The sequence below is a fragment of the Asterias amurensis genome, chromosome 5 (genome assembly GCF_032118995.1).
Source record: "Asterias amurensis chromosome 5, ASM3211899v1".
Classification (NCBI taxonomy): domain Eukaryota; kingdom Metazoa; phylum Echinodermata; class Asteroidea; order Forcipulatida; family Asteriidae; genus Asterias; species Asterias amurensis.
In genome coordinates, this window is record NC_092652.1 from 22,171,123 (window position 1) to 22,189,695 (window position 18,573).

At 39.1% G+C, this 18,573-nt stretch overlaps 1 protein-coding gene across 1 annotated transcript; it reads right to left on the reverse strand.

The window, feature by feature from the left end:
- Positions 1-1,206: 1,206 nt before the first annotated feature.
- Positions 1,207-16,423, reverse strand: LOC139937632 (aspartate--tRNA ligase, cytoplasmic-like). The gene is made up of 14 exons (XM_071932872.1): positions 16,284-16,423; positions 15,072-15,153; positions 13,761-13,848; positions 12,510-12,602; positions 11,527-11,629; positions 10,422-10,524; positions 9,308-9,451; positions 8,876-8,987; positions 8,371-8,505; positions 7,481-7,572; positions 6,451-6,653; positions 5,379-5,502; positions 3,798-3,909; positions 1,207-3,402 (listed from the first exon to the last, which is right to left on the reverse strand). The coding sequence occupies exons 1-14, from the start codon at positions 16,322-16,324 to the stop codon at positions 3,239-3,241; spliced, it is 1,596 nt and encodes a 531-aa protein (XP_071788973.1). The 5' UTR covers positions 16,325-16,423; the 3' UTR covers positions 1,207-3,238.
- Positions 16,424-18,573: the final 2,150 nt, after the last annotated feature.

Here is an 18,573-nt window from a genome sequence, read left to right on the forward strand (position 1 = left end):
CACGAGGGCGTATGAGAGTTTGTTGTTATACATGTACATCATAGTTTCACATAAAAGAACTGTAAAGCTCCAAAATCCACAAAGCGTTCGCTGGCCGCAGTTATGTTTCACTTAGGCCTACCATCAAAAATGCAAGTTTTGCCGTGCCCATCATGATTTCTCGAATCACCAAATCAAGTCTTTCTCGAGAGAATGCCAACACGGACCAATGTACCTAGTATTAAAATTGTATGGCATTCGAGACAGATTATGCAAGAGTTAAAACGTCAGCCTGTTATCCCTGCCCCCTCCCCCCCCCCCCACCATAAATTATAGGTATTTTTTGTTAAGTAGTCTGCGACGGCTATTTCAAATTGACTCATAACTGCTCAATTTGTTTCACCTAGTTTAATGCATTTTACTAGTAATTTTTGTAATTATTATTTATTACTTTAAAGCAACCTCGGCAGGTCGTGAGACAAATCAATTTTTGCAGATAGAAAAATAAAATTAAACTAGTGCAACAAAGCCTTTACCTTTGGTAAAAGCTTGTCTTAATCACCTGTACGTTTCTCTTAAACCAGTCTGCCCTAATTTAAAGATTTAATGCATCTCACTCAAAAACGAAATCGTCATCTTTTTTTTAGTAGTTAAGTGACCCTTACATGATGTCTAGCCCTCTTTTTTTTGAAAGTAGAATGACGAAATTGTTATTGTCTTCTTCGTAAGTGTCATCCGTGTTCTAATGACATCAAGGTCTACATTATCGCTCATCAGAAATTGTATGAAAAGCTTTAATGTGTGGAACCTTATTCGGTCCCTTTCGAGACCATTACGCCGAGAGAACCATCTTAATCTTAGCCTTGTCTCAAGGCTCTTTACGCAAGCACCCTGCTTTGAATTCCCAAGGTAGCATGCATAACATTACTGGCACGGTACTTGCATTACTTGATACCGTGGGGTCGAAGTATGGTTTTGCAACCTCGTACAACGGAGTCAAAAGCGAATTAGTTAGCGAGTCACGTCTGGGGCAGCGCGTTGTTTGACGGTCTACACTCGGGCACGAACGTGTTGTAAATGACTCAAAACGCCTGATTATTAACACGTTTAACGGGTCAATTAAACGTCCGTTTCAGAAGGAAAAACAAATACATTCCTAATTATATTTATTTAGAAAAAATGCACTTAATTTTTATTGCATGACACAAAAAGAACAACAAATCTCTCTACACGAAATCGACCAGTGGTCTAGCAACGTTTTAATGAGCAATACGAACAAGACAAATATGTGTTGAAAATGTGTTCATACAGTTATATATTTACCTACTCCCCAACCTCCAGCCCAAGAACGAATTCTTCAAAATAAGAGAGAAATTGTTAACAATAAAATAAACAGAGTAAGACATTGCGCCCCATAAAGCGATACATAATTTTAAAAGCAAAAAAAAAGAAGAAAAACAAAACACACCAAAATGTTTCCCAATAATAGAATTAACAGCAGCAAGCAGGTAAAAGGTTTACCTCAATGGCAGTTTGTGGGACGTTATGATTTGTATGACATGAATGGGTCGTTTTTGTTTTTTACATAATGGTTTGTTGGCCTACATTGGCCATTATGTCACACCCATTATAATGGGTGGAACATAATAATCCCAATGGTTGTCAAGGGATGTGTGTACTTAAAGCACAACCACAGTCCAATGTCTCAGCAAAAACACTACTTGCGAGTGTAGTTTTAAGACACTGGACAATATTGGTAACTGTCAAAGACAAGTCTTCTCACTTGGTATATCTCAACATATGCATAAAATAACTAACCTGTGAAAATTTGAGCTCAATTGGTCGTAGAAGTTGTGAGATAATAGTGAAAGGAAAATACACCCTGTCACACGAAGTTGTGTGCTTGCAGATGCTTGGATTTCGAGACATCAAAATCTAATTCGGAGGTCACGAAATCAAGTTCATGGAAAATTACTTCTTTCTCAAAAACTAAATTACTTCAGAGAGAGCCATTTCCCCCAGCTCCCCATTACTCGTTACCAAGTAAGTTTTAATGCTAACAATTATTTTGAGTAAATACCAATAGTGTCCACTGCCCATAACGGCCTGTTTATTGTACAATCGTTTCTCTAAGAGACTGACAAGCCCCCACTGACTGCTTTGACTCGAGCAAAAACACCCCATGCTCAGTAACATTTTGCATAGTTCTTTCCAGTAACACTTGACCGTGAGTAACACTACTCAAAAGAGACATTCCCATGGTGCTAGCGCAAACCTCTCTTAGTTATACTTCCACCTTGTAAAGTTTCAAACCCTACTTATTTTGCATAGTAGTATGAAACAAGACATCATCATTCTCATTTGTGAATTTTAAAAGTATTTATTTTGTAATGATTATTCCATATGGAACTTCAGTTACAATACTGAAAACAACTAAAACGTCATATTCTTGTTTGATTATAATACTGTCTATGATAAATCTGTACTACCTTTTATTTTAAGTGTTAACTCAATTGACCTTCATCGCGCGCCATTCCACTGATAGAGGCCATCCTGATTAAGTAGTCTGTGCCCCATCCCTTTGAGTGATGGAAATCAGTATTAATGATATGGGGAACAAGAGGTAGTTGGCTGAATAGTGGAGGTATATCACTGTCCATGAGCAAGTTAGTGTAGCAACTTATTGACAACACAGACAAGACTAACCAGTTTCTGGTCATGTCTAGTTGCTCAGCCGAACTTGCTCAATGTAGCCAACTGCTCAAAGTAGCCTGTGCCCCCCTCCTTTTGAGTGATATAATCCGTATTAAAGATTACTGTAGTATTGACCCAATTCACCTGACGTCATCATCAGCCTGCCATACTGGTGGGCAATGGCACTCTATGCGTTATTCAGTGAAGTGCGCATTTTAGGCGACGCAGCGTTTACACGTAATGTAAACCTATTGCCCACCAGTATGGTGAGCGTGGCACAGTGGCCGCGTGTGACCAGTATGGTGAGCGTGGCACAGTGCCCGCGTGTGACCAGTATGGTGAGCGTGGCACAGTGGCCGCGTGTGACCAGTATGGTGAGCGTGGCACAGTGCCCGTGTGTGACCAGTATGGTGAGCCTGGCACAGTGGCCGCGTGTGACCAGTATTGTGAGCGTGGCACAGTCGCCGCGTGTGACGTGTGTGCAAGGGGTCAATACCAGGAACAAGATACAGGTGGCTGCATGATAGATGCCTATCATTGTACGTGCAGTGCATATTAGTACGCCCTATGGGGTCAACCTTTTGGGGTCACGAGGAAACAGAGAAGTCTTGCGTATGTTGTCCAAGCCAAGGTACAGCATACAGACGCGTTCCATACCGATGCCACCACCGCCATGTGGGGGCGCTCCAAAACGGAAGGAGTCAATGTAGGATTTGATGGTCTCCAAATCTGTGTATGAAAGACAATGTCAAATAACATGTTTATAACCTATCGACAGAACTCCAGTATATGCTTTATGAGGATAACAGAATCATTCATTTCTTTATCAAATCCAGTCAAATTATATGGAACAAGCGGACTAATCATTATAATCATATATAGGATTTGAGGCATTGCATGGTGAGGTATCAATATATGTTTGGTTTGCGGTCACACCAAGTGGGTATCTACTTGCCAGGTAGAGTTGTTCTTGCTAAATTCTATTGCCGCAGAGTAGCGAAGATGACTTTTGAACCACAGAAGAAGTACATGGTACCTGACAAAGATAAGATGACTTACTGAAACTGAGAAGCTAAACCCTCCTATAGTTTCAGAATCGTCTTGTTGAGATTAGTTAGTCTTACCTATCTCATGATGCTTGGCCCTCTCGGACAGATATTCCGGATCGTGAATTCGCTGAGCTCCAGACAGGATCTCCTCTCCCCTCATAAACATATCATAGGAGTTGGAATATTTCTGAAAACACGATTAGAATAGAAAGTGAGTTATTGCTAATGAATTGAACATCCAAGGTGGGAGGATAACCTGAAAAATGCTCCAAAGCCTTTCAATCAATTAACCAACCAAACAATCAATCAATCAATCAATCAATCAATCAATCAATTCGACAATAAATCAATCAAATCATCAAATCAAATTAATTAAACCAATCAAATCAAATAAGTCAATTAAATCAATTTAATCAATCAATTACATTCTGATATAACATCTTTATACACTGCATAAGAAAAGTATGTTCAAAGGTGCTTTAACACAAAAATAATAAACTGCATATTAAATGAGTTTTCAGTGTCTTCCAAAAATGTTAACATTTAACAAAAAACCATCCTAAACAAAACGAAAAGACACTACACAATTATCATACATGTAGTTTCTTGCAATGGAAGTTTCATCATCAAATATACATTTGTCATTCAATGTTTATACAATTATTGACAATAACCAAAGCATTTATCTAGCATTCTTTCCGGACAGGTACTACAACAATGTCAAGGAACAGGGGATTAAGTAAAAGACCATACATAGAATATGCAAAATTTGAATACATGTCAATTGTTAGTGATACTTCAAACTGAGCTTGTATCATGTAACACTGTTCAAAACACATCATTAATAATTGAACCACAAATATTTTGTCACTGGAAAATCAGAAAGTACTAAAAATTAGAGCTTTGTAAAATCCATTACAAAAGAGCTCAGCATTTACACTGCAGTTAATTCAAACAACTACAGTTGAGTCAACTGTTTGATTGACTCTTGTTAAGACCAGCAAGGAAGATTCAAGATACATTGATCATATATATTTGTTTACATGATGCTCGTAAGATCTGTACAAGGAAGCGACTCAATCCGTGGTAGGCAAGCAAAAATATGCTGTAAAGCACATATGTGTAGTGCATGCACTATGACGACATGTGTATTATCAGTGCGCTGCCTTTAAAAGAACACGTTGCCTTGGATCAGTCGAGTTGGTCTTTGAAAAGCGTTCTATAACCGTTTGCTGTAAAATGTATATGGTTAGAAAGATATTGTAAAAGTAGAATACAATGATCTACACAAATATGCCTCGAAATTGCGTGGTTTTCTTTTTACCTTGTCGGCTGACACGGTCGGCCATTTATGGGAGTTAAAATTTTGACTCCCATAAATAGCCGACAGTGATAGTTCACGACGTAAAAGGAAAACCAGGCAATTTCGAGTGATACTTGTGTGGATCATTATATTCTACTTTTAAAACATCTTTCTAACCATATGCATTTCATAAAAAAACGGTTTAAAATGCTTTTAATAGACCAACTCGTCCGATCCAAGGCAACGTGATAAGATAAGATACGGGTAATTATACAAGGAAAATGGGCAACTCTGATGGACATAGTACTAACGAGAGACAACTGTACCTTTAAATGAATCTACAAAACACTTACAGGGTTATTAGGGTCAGGCATGGTGTAGAACGGTCGAACAGCCAGTGGATATTTGTCCAGTATGTAGAAGTCGGTGTCGTACTTAGCCCGGACTAGACGCCCCAGGAGCTTCTCATTTGGAGTACTATAATCAAAAGAGAGACAAAAGAAAAACAGAAAAATTCATTCATTCATTCATACATTCTTTTTTATTGGAAAACCAACTAGCAGCATTCATTCATTCAGTCGATGCGGAGCATCGGATGATGGCCCTCCAAACACGTTGGTCCTCCATTGCTGTACGCAGCTCTTCCCGACGCAGTCCAGAGTCCCGGCACAAGGTGTCCACATAGGTGGTTTGTGGTCTACCTCGGGAACAGTGACCTTGAGTAGGGGCCCAAAGCACAAGCTTGCTCGCTGCCAGCTCATCATGTCTGAGACAGTGACCTGCTAGTCTCAGCCTTCTTGCCCTAATCTTGGTGCTAACTCTCGGTAGCAGCATACAGCTGAATTATGTGCCATTAAAAGCTGAGAACCCTCCCACACATTGAAACCTCACTAAGAAATAAAGCCACCTCCAAAGAGGGATCCCTTGCACTAAGAAACTGAACACCCCTATCACACATCAAGAACATAAGCAAATAGTAGCTCCAATCTAAGATTATTGATTCAAAGTTTTAGAAAGGAATGATAACAACAACCATTCACGGGCACGATCATTACCAGATAAATATCACAGCTCTCTAACATTCTTACAGGTACCCATGTGTCTTTCAGTGAGGATTGCAAGTTTGGTTATTGTCAAAGACCAGTCTTCTCACTTGGTGTATCCCAACACATGAATAAAATAAAAAATCTGTGAAAAATTGGACTCGAGGTTGCAAGAAAGTAACGAGAGAAAAAACACCACCCTTTCAGATGCATACTAAAAGGGATGTTATTGGCCCAATGACCAAAGCACTGATGTAAAGCGCACTGAGACGATTATCGAAAGTGTGCTACACGTACATGTACATGTATGTAAGAATTTTAACTTTTTTTTTATTATGATTATTATGATTTTGGCTGTGCACATAAGTATTTAGAGTCATACCTCAGATCGTCTTCCTCCCCCATCTCAACTCCTGCCTCCTTCAGCATCTTGACCCCTTCAAGGTACTCAAGACGCAGTGGTGGATCCAGAAATTTAAATGGCTCCGCAGGGAACTGCTTGTTGACAGTAGCGATCTCAGTGGCAAACAGATCACGAAGGCCGCGGAAGATATCGTTGAACATTCCACCGATAACATCAAGTACCTTTTAAATTAATAAACAAATACAATAATGAAGTATTTGGTGTACAGGAATAGTAATTCCTTTCAGTGATGCCAAAAGGTAATGCATCCTAAATTCTAAATACAAATCCTTAGGGAGCTGCTAAAATTAGAACAATAATAGTTTTTCAGGGATGCCAGTGACTCTTTCCTTGCTTGCTACCAAAACATATTATCATTAAAAACGAGTCGTTCCAAGCGAGCGTCGTAAATCTGTTTTCTCCGGCCTGATGAAGCAGAGCGTCGGAAAACGTTGGGGAAAATTTTCACAATCCGGAATCCGGCAATAGTCGGAAAACTGGCATCCCTGGTTAACTACATTTCCAGTGTGACCTCTCAAGCCGAGGATGTTCAAAGGCACAAATTCGCTTAAGACACTGGACACTATTGGTAATTGTCAAAGACCAGTCTTCTCACTTGGTGTATCTCAACATAAGCATAACAAACCTGTGAAAATTTGAGCTCAACTGGTCGTCGAAGTTGCTAGATAATAAAAAAATAAAAAAACACCCTTGTCACACAAAGTTGTGTGCTTTCAGATGCTTGATTTTGAGACTCAAATTCTAAATCTGAGTTCTTGAAATCAAATTCGTGGAAAATTACTTCTTTCTCGAAAACTACTTCACTTCAGAGGGAGCCATTTCTCACGATGTTTTATATACTACTATCCTCTCCCCATTATTTGTTACCGAATAAGGTTTTATGCTAATAATTATTTTGAGTAATTACCAATAGTGTCCACTGCCTTTAAAAATTCCATTACAACTTGCACCAAAATACAAACAACACAAATTAAATCAAAAAACATACCTCATGGTAGTGATAGTCAAATGCCATCTCCAGATCCAGACCAACAAACTCAGTCAGATGACGATGGGTGTTGGAATCCTCCGCTCGGAACACTGAACAGATTGCAATCATTAGCAAAGGGGATTATTGAGTGGGAAAGGAGTCTGGGTTGACTTCAAGTTTGACTTTTGTACATTGATTGATTGAATGTGTTCGGATAAAAAACATGTCAAAAATTACATACACAACAACAGGAGAAAAAAACAATGAATAAAGATAAACCAAAATAGAATCAAATTTATCCAAGGATAACCCAGAAAAGCCAATATCTTATTGGGGTCCAATGTCCAATTTCTCCAAAAGTCCCAATGCATTCCCTCAATTTATGGTCATCACAACTCACAACATCAACTTTCAAATGGTCAACGTACTTATAATTGCTATGGTCAACAAGCTTTCACCTCAGCTGCACAATCTTCAACTCAAAATCCCTCAAGCTACCCTTACTGGCTCATTCAGATCTCTATTGAACACTCATCTCTTTGTTATGTAAGGTTAATCATGCGCTTAGAAACACCAGTAATAAGCCCTATATAAATATTGGGTGCGTTCGATAAGCTTCCCCGGGTCGACCCCGGTCTGCCCCCGGTTAGTTCAAATAGCTTTGACGGCATTCCAGGGGCTCACCCAGGTCGGGACATAGAGCCCTGCTTGTTGTGGAGCGGGTCACTTGGGGATGGCCCGAGGTGCATGAAGTTACCACGAGAGGGTGAGTGATCACTTGATTAGCTCTTGTCGGGGGCTCACCCGAGTGAGCATTGCCGGGTCAACACAGGGAAGCTAATCGAAATAACCCGTTGACATTTTTATCATTGTTGTTGAACACAAACTCATCTTGATAAATAACTCACCTGCTCCGACAGTGAAGACTTTGTTAAAATCGGCTGAGATTGCCATCTGCTTGTACAGCTGAGGAGACTGAGCAAGGAACGCATTGGTCTTAAAGTAAGACACTGTGAATACATTAGCTCCACCCTCACTAGCGGCTGAAACAGACAAAACAAAAAGTTATTTTAAAACATGTTTATTATTGTTGACACTGCAGACACCAGTACAACTTTTTGTCTCTCTGTCAAAGCTACGACTTCCTCAGAATACTGCTGTGTCTTAGAAATGCAAGGATTAATCAAATATACAGGAAAGATCCTTGCAGTGCAAGATAGTATGAACAGGAGTTAACGCGTCCGCACGCAACTGCAAAATCAATGCGTACCCATATTTCATATTTTATTTTTGTTTTGAGTTCAGGCTCTTTGGTGTCGAGTTAAGCTCAGAAGTTGAATGAAATTGGTTTCTACAAGAACTGAGCTCTTGCAAGACCTAAAAGGGGCCTGCAAAGCCAAAGTTTAACCTCACCAGATATAATCTTGGGAGTGTGGATCTCAACAAAGTCACGCTTTCTGAGGGATTCCCTGAACAGTTGACAGACGCCTCCTTCAAGACGGAAAATAGCCTGGTTGGTTGGGGTCTATATCAGGGGGAAAAGTTCACACGGCATTTTAAATTTCACAGCATTTCAACAATAGGCAAAGTGAAGAAAAGTGCAGAAAATGGAAAGTTTCAGTTGAGCACAGTATCTACAATTGAGAAAACAGCAAAAAAAAGTCCCAGTTTTTTCATCAAAACCTGCTCACATACATTTACCTTTGCTTTTGAAAAGCCCTACCTTGCAATTCTGGATGTTTCACATGGTTCTATCTTCATTAAATAAAAAAATAAATAAAAAAAGAGCTTCTGCTTAAAAATAGAGACACCACATCCCTGGTGTGAGCTACGGCGCCAACCTACCCTTAGGTCCAGTATACGATTGTCCAGCCTGGTGTCTTGGTTGACCGTAGGTGCTTGGCCTCCTTCTTCCTCATCCCCTTTGGGGCGAGAAGCATCTTCAATTTGCAAAGGGAGGCGGGGAAGAGATTGGCTGATGACGTAAAACTGCCAGGTCAATAAAAATCAGTCAAGAAAATATCAAATTAAATAACAATAACATAATAGTGGCTTGTTGCATAGAGGAGTTACATAGAGCGCCTATCCATCACACAGTTACGCTCCTGGCGCTGCAATAAACAGTATTTCCTGCAAGGTATGTAGGAGTACGTTTGAATTATGAGACCAAGTCCTTAGCACAATGTGATGGTCTACAAAGTGGTCTCATCAAAGAAATTGTTATCAAAGAAACAGTTTATCGTATTTTCAAATCAAATTGCTTAAACTAAGACGTAGCGGAAAATAATACTCAAACACACATTTTGTTATTGCATAGAGTAAGCATAATCAAAATAATAACAAAGGACATTTATAGAGCACCGGTAAGCAAAAATGTTGACACTCAAGGCGCCTGAACATTATTAACCTGGTCACTGGACCATTTATGTCCTACCTAAAACCATCTAAAGCTCCTTGGGGAGTATGTATGTAGCTTGCCATGCCAAGTAGCGCACAGGATACAATCACAAGAACCATCTCTGCCCCTCACATGTACCAATATACCCACGGGTTGGGAGAGGCAACTTCAATAAGTGACTCGCACAAGAATTGAAGTGTCATGGCCGGGATTCGGACCCACACCCCAACAAACTTAGCCACCAGAAATTTAGTCTGATGAACTGTACTGCTTCGCCACAGCATTCCATCACATGTACAATGTCAGGTAAAGGCTGTAATTTATGGTTTTTGACCCTTTGCATGCTACCATTCCCTACACACACTTTTGACTGTCCGCTGGAATCTGTTTGCACAATCATTAAAATGACACAGTTTGGAATAAATTTATATAAAGTTGTTGCTACTCGGGCAGAACTCCACTCAAGACTTTGTGACCACAGGTTTTTGAAAGGTTGGAAATTCCTTTTGGTTAAGCGACTCAGATGTGTTGGGTTGGGTTTGATGACTTTGCAATACCTACCCTCTGGATACGTAGCTCTACATCTTGCTGCGTGCAGCTCTCAATCTTTTGGCCTACAACTGCAACAGTACCTTCAACATCCACGATGGACTCCTTGGATACACTGCAGGTTTAAATAAGTTCAAAGTTTAGATGGTAAGAAAAAAAAATATCTTAAACTAGTATTTGTTTTACTCCTTAGAATGAGCTACTAGGAAACTAAAAAGGACAGGTGCCATCACTCAATGGTTGTTTAGTCAAATGAGGTGGCAGTGAACGATTTCCTTCGTACAGCAGAGCAAAATGCTACACAAAAGGTGTTGCTACTCAAAGATCATCATTTGCTACTCAATGTCAGCAGTGCGCCCAGGTATTTTGTGTACAATTCTTTTGTGTTTTTTTCTTTTAATGACAGAGGACCACATCATTTGATAAACCAATACCACCATTTCTTTTTAGATGCACTATACACATGTAGCTCAATATTAGAAGTACATTAGATAGTACCTTACAAATCTCCGGAGGATCGGCACTGGCATGTACTAAAGATAAAGAACGTTTGACTAAACCTGAATATGTTTTTTTGAAAACAGTACAAAATGTAAACCTTGATAAAAAACATTCATTTAAACCATAAGAAGGGTAACTTTAAGCATGTGTTATAAGGTTTGCTTCTTCTCTGAGGGGGGGGGGGGGGGTCTAGGTAATCTTTGTAGGACACAATACACAATGTCCGCAGATTCACTTTAAACTTAAACGGTTTGAAGATAATGACGGTAGAAAGCTTCCCTTAACCCTCCGCCAAAATAAACGCCCAGCCTAATACTGCCTGTAATGAATGAAACCGCCAGAGCAACAGTCCGTGTTTTCAGTACTTTAATCAAAGCAGCTTGATGAATAGCGCTATTAGTTGCTATTGGGTTAAAACAATACTTGCTGAGGTGCTGTAGTTTTTGAGAAATGAGGAAAACAAGTCAGGAAAACTACAGCACCTCACCAAGTAATATTTTCAGGAAAGTGTTCTACTATCATTATCTTCAAACTGTGTACAAGTTATATGTGGCATTGTGCAAAAAATACCCATACCCTTTAAGATCTGGTATGCAAATGCTAACGAGATACTCACCCACAGGTAAACTTGACCATTGCTTTGCTTATGGTGTCATTGACATTAAGGATACCCTGTATGGTAAATTGCTGCTGACGTAAAACCACAAAACACTGCTTGCCTGTCACACAAAATTGAAACGAATCACATTTAATAGCAATGAGCACTTACAGGAAGAAAATAAAGTAAGCTGTTACAAACTCCTTACCGAGCAAAAGGATGGTGTAAATGCAAAAATTACAGTTAGAGGCCTGACATTTCTTCCTGAGCAACGTCTTTCTTGAGGGTAATATATAATTTTAAAAAAGTCTTCCAGAAAGACTGTACAAGGGTAGATTAAAGTGGCAGCCTTCAAGTAATTGAGTATTTTGAAATAATTTTGTTTTCTCTTTATGGCTTAATTATTATTATTATTTATTATTATTTACCCCACATTGATGTCTGCCCAACTATAGCTGGGATGCCCAACTATAGGTGGTCCAACATTGGTTTGGCTTGGGCAGTTTCAGAAATCGATGTCTGCCCAACTATAAATGGGATGCCCAGCTACAGTTAGGTGGTCCAACTATTATTTGACAAGGTCTCACTCTCCAGTATGCTTGGGCAGTTACCAGATATTTAGGAATGGGTTCCAGCTCTGAAAATAACTTGGTTCCGAGTCAGACCCGGTTCCACTAATATGAAACATTAAGCCCCCAGGTCCCAAGCCCACACACACACAAAATTGAGCTGATCTATTTTAACTGGTAATGCCCCAAGTCAATCTGATATCGTGTCTTTGTAGTCAATGCTTACAACAATCAGTTCTGAACTTTTAGAGTTGGTTTGGTCCCTCAACCAGCTCCAAACAGACATTTTATGACTCGACCTTTTGTAATCTGGACTGACAAAAGCGGGTACTCGGTTTCGGTTCTCAATTTTCGGAATCGGCTTTGTTATAGCCCAAGCCTACTGCTAGGCTAGGATACTTCACTGAGTTTGGTTTTAGAAACAATTATTACCTTTGCCGCGGGAAGTATGTAGCCTTGCACGTATCCAAACAGTCTGATCAGCGAGGGCAGAGGTCAAAGTATCAACCTTCACCAGCTTACGATCTAAAGGAATAAACATTAGTAAATTTACCAACTGAAAACTAACAGAGAATGGATCATGCAAAGTTACTCATTATTTTGTGAACTTTTATTCTGCTAAAAAAGATATAGGATCAGCATTAAAATACAGAGTTGAGTTTACCTGCCAAGTCACAGACAATTTTGATAAATAAGAGTTCTTATATTTCCCGCCTACATGCATCACCGCTGATCCACCGCCTAGTACTTAAGCAGCATGCAGCATCAGAGTCCAGCATTCTCCAGAAGACGATCAGAGCATACTGATCGAAACGTCGAGTTAATCCAACGGTTCTTTTCAGAACCATCCCAACTCATTTAGAGATTGTTATTACATGGTGTTACCGCAAACCCTTCTATATCTTATCTCCACCATGCAAAGTTTCAAATCCTACTTAAGAGTTCTTCCATTTTGATGTCTTTTTTTTCTAAATCAACTACACACATTTTCCTCTCAAAATTCTGTTTGAACCCCATTTAGAAGAGTCTAGTAATTCACTTGAGGACATGATTCTTCACAACAACATAGCAGTTCCAAGAGTTGAGAGGGTCGGTCCCCAAGGTTAGATTCCCAGGATTAGATCCCAATGGGTTGGATCCCCTCGTTCCCTTGGGTTGGATCTCTTGTGTCAGATACCTAGGTTCAGGTCCCCCGGGATAAGATTCCCTGGTTGGATTTCCGGGTTAGATCCCAGGGTTTGGTCCACAAGGTTGGATCCTCAGGCCTGGGATTGGATCCCAAGAGGTTTGATCCCTAGGGTAGGATCCCCAGGGTTATACCTCCGGGGTCCAATCCCGCAAGGGTCAGTTCCCCCGGGGTTAGATCCTAGGATTTAATCCCTTGGGTTAGATCCCCTCTGTTGGATCCCATGGTTTGATCCCAGGGTTGGATCTCCATGATTGGATCCCAAGACAAGAGGTTGGATCACCTACATGTATGTAGGTAAGATCCCCGGGGTTAAATCCCCCAGGGGTTAAATCCCCCATGGGTTAAATCCCCAGGGTTGGTTCCCAGGGCTGGATTCAAAGGGTTGGATCCCAAGAGGTTTGATCCTAGAGTTTAATCCCCAGAGGTTGGATCCCCAGAAGCTGGATCCACAGGGTTTGGAATGTCGATAAGTAATTACAGATTTCTTGACCCACCTGGTTTCTCATGGGACTGCACCATTCTTGGAATGCCATATCGGTCTTTTGCATAGTCATCTTCTTCGACAACATCTGCTTCTGATGCCTAAGATAAAAATACATTTATGTAAATATAATCAATCAATAAATAAATACTTAAACAAATACATTCAAGTGGCCTCAGTGAAAACACATGTATCCTTTTGCTAGAAAAACAAATCTAACTTGGGGTTCATGATTTATAAATGTGTATAGATTACCTATAGGAGGCCATAGGGGCTCTGTAAAAATTTACTCTACTTCCTCTGTCTAAAACAAAGTTATTTAACTCAGCAAAATTTGTTAAAAAACAGGTGCCTGAGCTTACAGCATGCAGCCAACATTGTTTTTTTGTCAAAGCTTTAACAGATTCTACACTGTGTGTGGCAAGAGTTATGGGCCTACAAGAAAAATAAGAAACATGTGAAAGTTTGAAAGGCTCAATCTGTCGTTAAAATCACAACAAAATAATGATAAACCCACCGTTTGTAATAATTTTAAAGGCAGTGGACACTATTGGTAACTACTCAAAATAATTACTAACATAAAATCATACTTGGTAAGGAGTAATGGGGAGCTGTTGTAGTATAAAACATTGTGAGAAACAGCTCCCTCTGAAGTACGTAGTTTTTTAGAAAGAAGACAGTTTCCACTAAGTTGCTTCAGAGGTGGGTTGTAATGGCTCCTTTAAAGATCTTTGTCCATTATTGTTATGATGTCTGTGGATGGTAGTAATGTCTTACACCCAGTAATAACTGTTTTGGTATGAATGATACCCCCGGAAGTGACATAAATAATATGCTTGAGAGCGCCCTCATGCGGTAAAAAATAAGGTGCATTAAAGACACTGGACACTTTTGGCAATTGTCAAAGACAAGTCTTCTTACTTGGTGCATCTCAACATATGCATAAAATCACAAACCTGTGAAAATTTGAGCTCAATTGGTCATCGAAGTCGCGACATAATAATGAGAGAAAAAACACCCTTGTGACACAAAGTTGTGTGCTTTCAGATGCTTGATTTCGAGACCTCAAGTTCTAAACCTGAAGTCTTGAAACCAAATTCGCGGAAAATTACTTCTTTCTCAAAAACGATGTTATACCTTAGAGGGAGCCGTGTCTCAAAATGTTTTATAACCTCTCCCCAATACTCATTACTAAGTAAGGCTTTATGCTAATAATTATTTTAAGTAATTACCGATAGTCACCACACCACTGCCTTTAAACAACTGTATGAAATTGGAATATGGAAAAAGAGCAGCGAGAGATCAACATTTTTGACTGAGTTACCTTTTGTGCCTGCCGTTCAGCTTTCTTTGCTGCTTTTTCTGCTTCCTTCTGCTGTTTCTTCAAAGCTTTCTTGGAAATAACTCTGTCAAAAAGAAAAAGAAAAAGAAAATAAATATAGGCCTATTGTTAGGAAAGGACAGGAACTGACCATGGATGGATCCAAAAATTTGCGCCGTGACCTTAACTGATTTCAGATTTGATTAATAACCAACATTTTTATCTCAATTAGTCAACTGAATTAAATAGCGAATTACTAGTTAGTGCAATTGGTAAAAATAATAGACTTGCGTCTACATAGCACTACTCTCGTTTTATATCTGTCAGCATGGTCAGTTTCAATATTGTTTGATGAGTCGCCCCACAATGCCCATCATCCTATCTTCCTACTTCTGTTTCTACGTAGATAGAAGTACCCATCATCCCATGAACCAAAATCTGAAATGTTGAGTGTAAATCTTTTTAAAATTAAATTTTCCCATGGAGCTATAAAAAGGGTTTTATTAAGTATAGAGTGAATGATATAAACATTAGGATAACTTTCCGTATGGCGCCACCACTTTTTCACTAATTTTTACAAAAAGGGATATCTCATTGAGGTAAATTAGATACTATATTATTTCATATCGAATGAAAAAGTGGTGGCGCCATACGGAAACTTGGAAAAGTTTCCGTATGGCGCCACCACTTTTTCATTCGAAATAAAATAATATAGTATCTAATTTACCTGATTGATATATCCCTTTTTGTAAAAATGAGTGAAAAAGTGGTGGCGCCATACGGAAAGTTATCCGGAAACTTTTCCAAACATTAAATTATATTATTAAATATGATCCAGCTAGTAAGTAGTAGTAATAATATAGCAAGTAAGGCCTGTCTATGCTGTAGTAAAGTGTAGTATAATAATCATCATTATCTTTTGACATTATGATTTTGTATATTAAAATTGCATCATTATTTCCAAAGAAACATGGACGGTATTTATAATAGACAGCCCCCTGTCAATAGACCAGTATTTTTGTATGATATGACCACGGAGATGTAATAATATTAAATACATATGACTTTTAAATTAAGTACATTCTATCATCATCAGTCATGTCAGTCAGAGTATTGCATCATTTTGTATTCCAATATAGCTGAACAGATTGCATGGCAACACTGTGCACAATACGGACAAGAAACATTAATTTTACATCACTCCACTGCACTCACCCTTCCCCTGACGGGTCTGCGTTTGCATTTGCATCAGCCATGTTGTTTCCTGACTCTTCGGAATCAAAGGTCTGCTGTTCCTGATGATCGGAAGAATTCTAGAGAAGAACTTTGCGGTGGGACAACCCCGGAAGCCAGAGCACTGGCTATGGGCGCAATTTTTAAAACATGCTCTTTAACACTTTGCGCGAGCTGTATCACTCACCGGCGTTATTTTAATTTTGCGCAGAAGTAGCTCGAGCCGCAAACTTTGAGAAAGGCTTCTACTGTACACGTGTGATACTAGTCTGTCCCACTGCGTGTTTCTCAACGTAAAACACGGGACATTTAACAAGAAACTAGACAGCAAAACCCTTGCTCTTTATATGGGCGGCCAAAGGGGCAATAAAAAAAATCTGATGAAACAATAAGCTATAGCAGTATACAAAAAAACGTTATTTGAAACAAAGTAAGTAATTGACCCCTTGCACTGAACGACGTTTAATACCATTTTCAACATTTGGTATTTACAAGTTTAATCCCAACTGGCGCCCAGGATAGGCTCGCGTTTGGTGCATTGCGGGGGTCGACTGAAACAAAGAAAAAGAATTAATACAGTTTAAAAGTATCTCAGTGAATAGTCTTTAATATTTTCTTACTGATTATAATTTCAATTTTTCATTAGCAAACAACTCGTATATATATTTTTTCATTTATTATCATTTATTAAAAAACACAAATTGTGGTCCAAGGGCCAAATTGCATGTGGCTGTACATACAAAAATATTAAAAATATATCATTTAGACAAATAATTTATCAAAGCCTATTGCATGAGACTGAACATATAAATATATTACAAACATTTAGACTAGATTATTAAAACAACTAAAAAAAGAATTATTTAAAATGTAAATAAAATAAGGGACCGGACTATTTTAAAAAATATATATGCTAATTCATTGGCTGAATACAAGTGGGACAACCACAACACACAACGAAAAAAAACAGAGCAACAACGTTGAGTTCAGTGCCACTCTCTCATTATAGGGGAGCGCCCAAAATAAAGTCACAATAACACTTGGCTAAACTTGCATCCACACGTCTGTAAATGTTTTTGTCCTTTGCGCCCGTATTCCCAAATCAAGTAAACGCTTTACCGGGGATTATTGCCACAATTTCACTAACTCTGTCCTTTTCTACTAGAAGTGTTTTTTAGTATCATGGTATTCTGTGAAACATCATTCTGTACGAGTGTACACAATGTGGAATGGAAATAAATGTTGTTGAATTGAATTGAACCCAACATTAATAGGTCATCAAACTTTGGTCACTCTCTACAGCTTTTAGGCTCTATTAATTTTGGTTTTACGTTTAAAACACTGATTTGTGTAAATGAGCACTGTACACTCAGTACTTTCCCGAGTGCTGGGAAAAAGGGGTAAAACCGAAATTAATCCTTTGTATCCCCTATGCTAATTTAACATCTATCATCGTTGCAGTATACCCGCTGCTAACTCTTAGACAGGCGTGTCAACGTCACGCGGAACCGTTCCAAATTCTGAACTAATACATGACAAGTTCGACGTCTGAAACAGTTAGGAGCGGCTGGACGCGCTAGAGGTTAAAAGATCGACAGTTGCAGTCGTTTCAGACGTCGGACTTGTCATGAGCCGAGCCAATGTAAATGTTATGTTAAAGGCAGTGGATGGACACTAGTAATTACTCAAAATATTTTTTTAGCATAAAACCTTACTTGGTACGAGTAATGGGGAGAGGTTGATAGTATAAAACATTGTGAGAACACGGCTCCCTCTGAAGTGACGTAGTTTTCGAGAAATTTTCCACGAATTTGATTTCGATACCTCAAGTTAAGAACTATGAGGTCTCGAAATCAAGCATCTGAAAGCACATACTTCGTGTGACAAGGGTGTTTTTTTTTCACAGTTATCTCGCAACTCCGACGACCAATCGAGTTCAAATTTTCACAGGATTGTTATTTTATGCACATGTTGAGATACACCAAGTGAGACGTCTGATCTTTGACAATTACCAATAGTGTCCAGTGTCTTTATAAGTTTGCCTGTCTTAAACAAAAACTTGAATTGGGTCGGCCTAGAGTCGCTCCTAATCTATTTGGTTCGGTGCGACTCTGGAGCGCCTGTCTGAAACGGGTGTGTATACTTCTCTAGAACTGCAAGGGCTGTTGGTTCGAATCCCGGAAAGTACTGAGTATACAGTGCTTACACATATCGGTGTAAGGATAAAACCCAAATTAATATTCTTTATCTCCGGTGCAAATTTAACATCTGT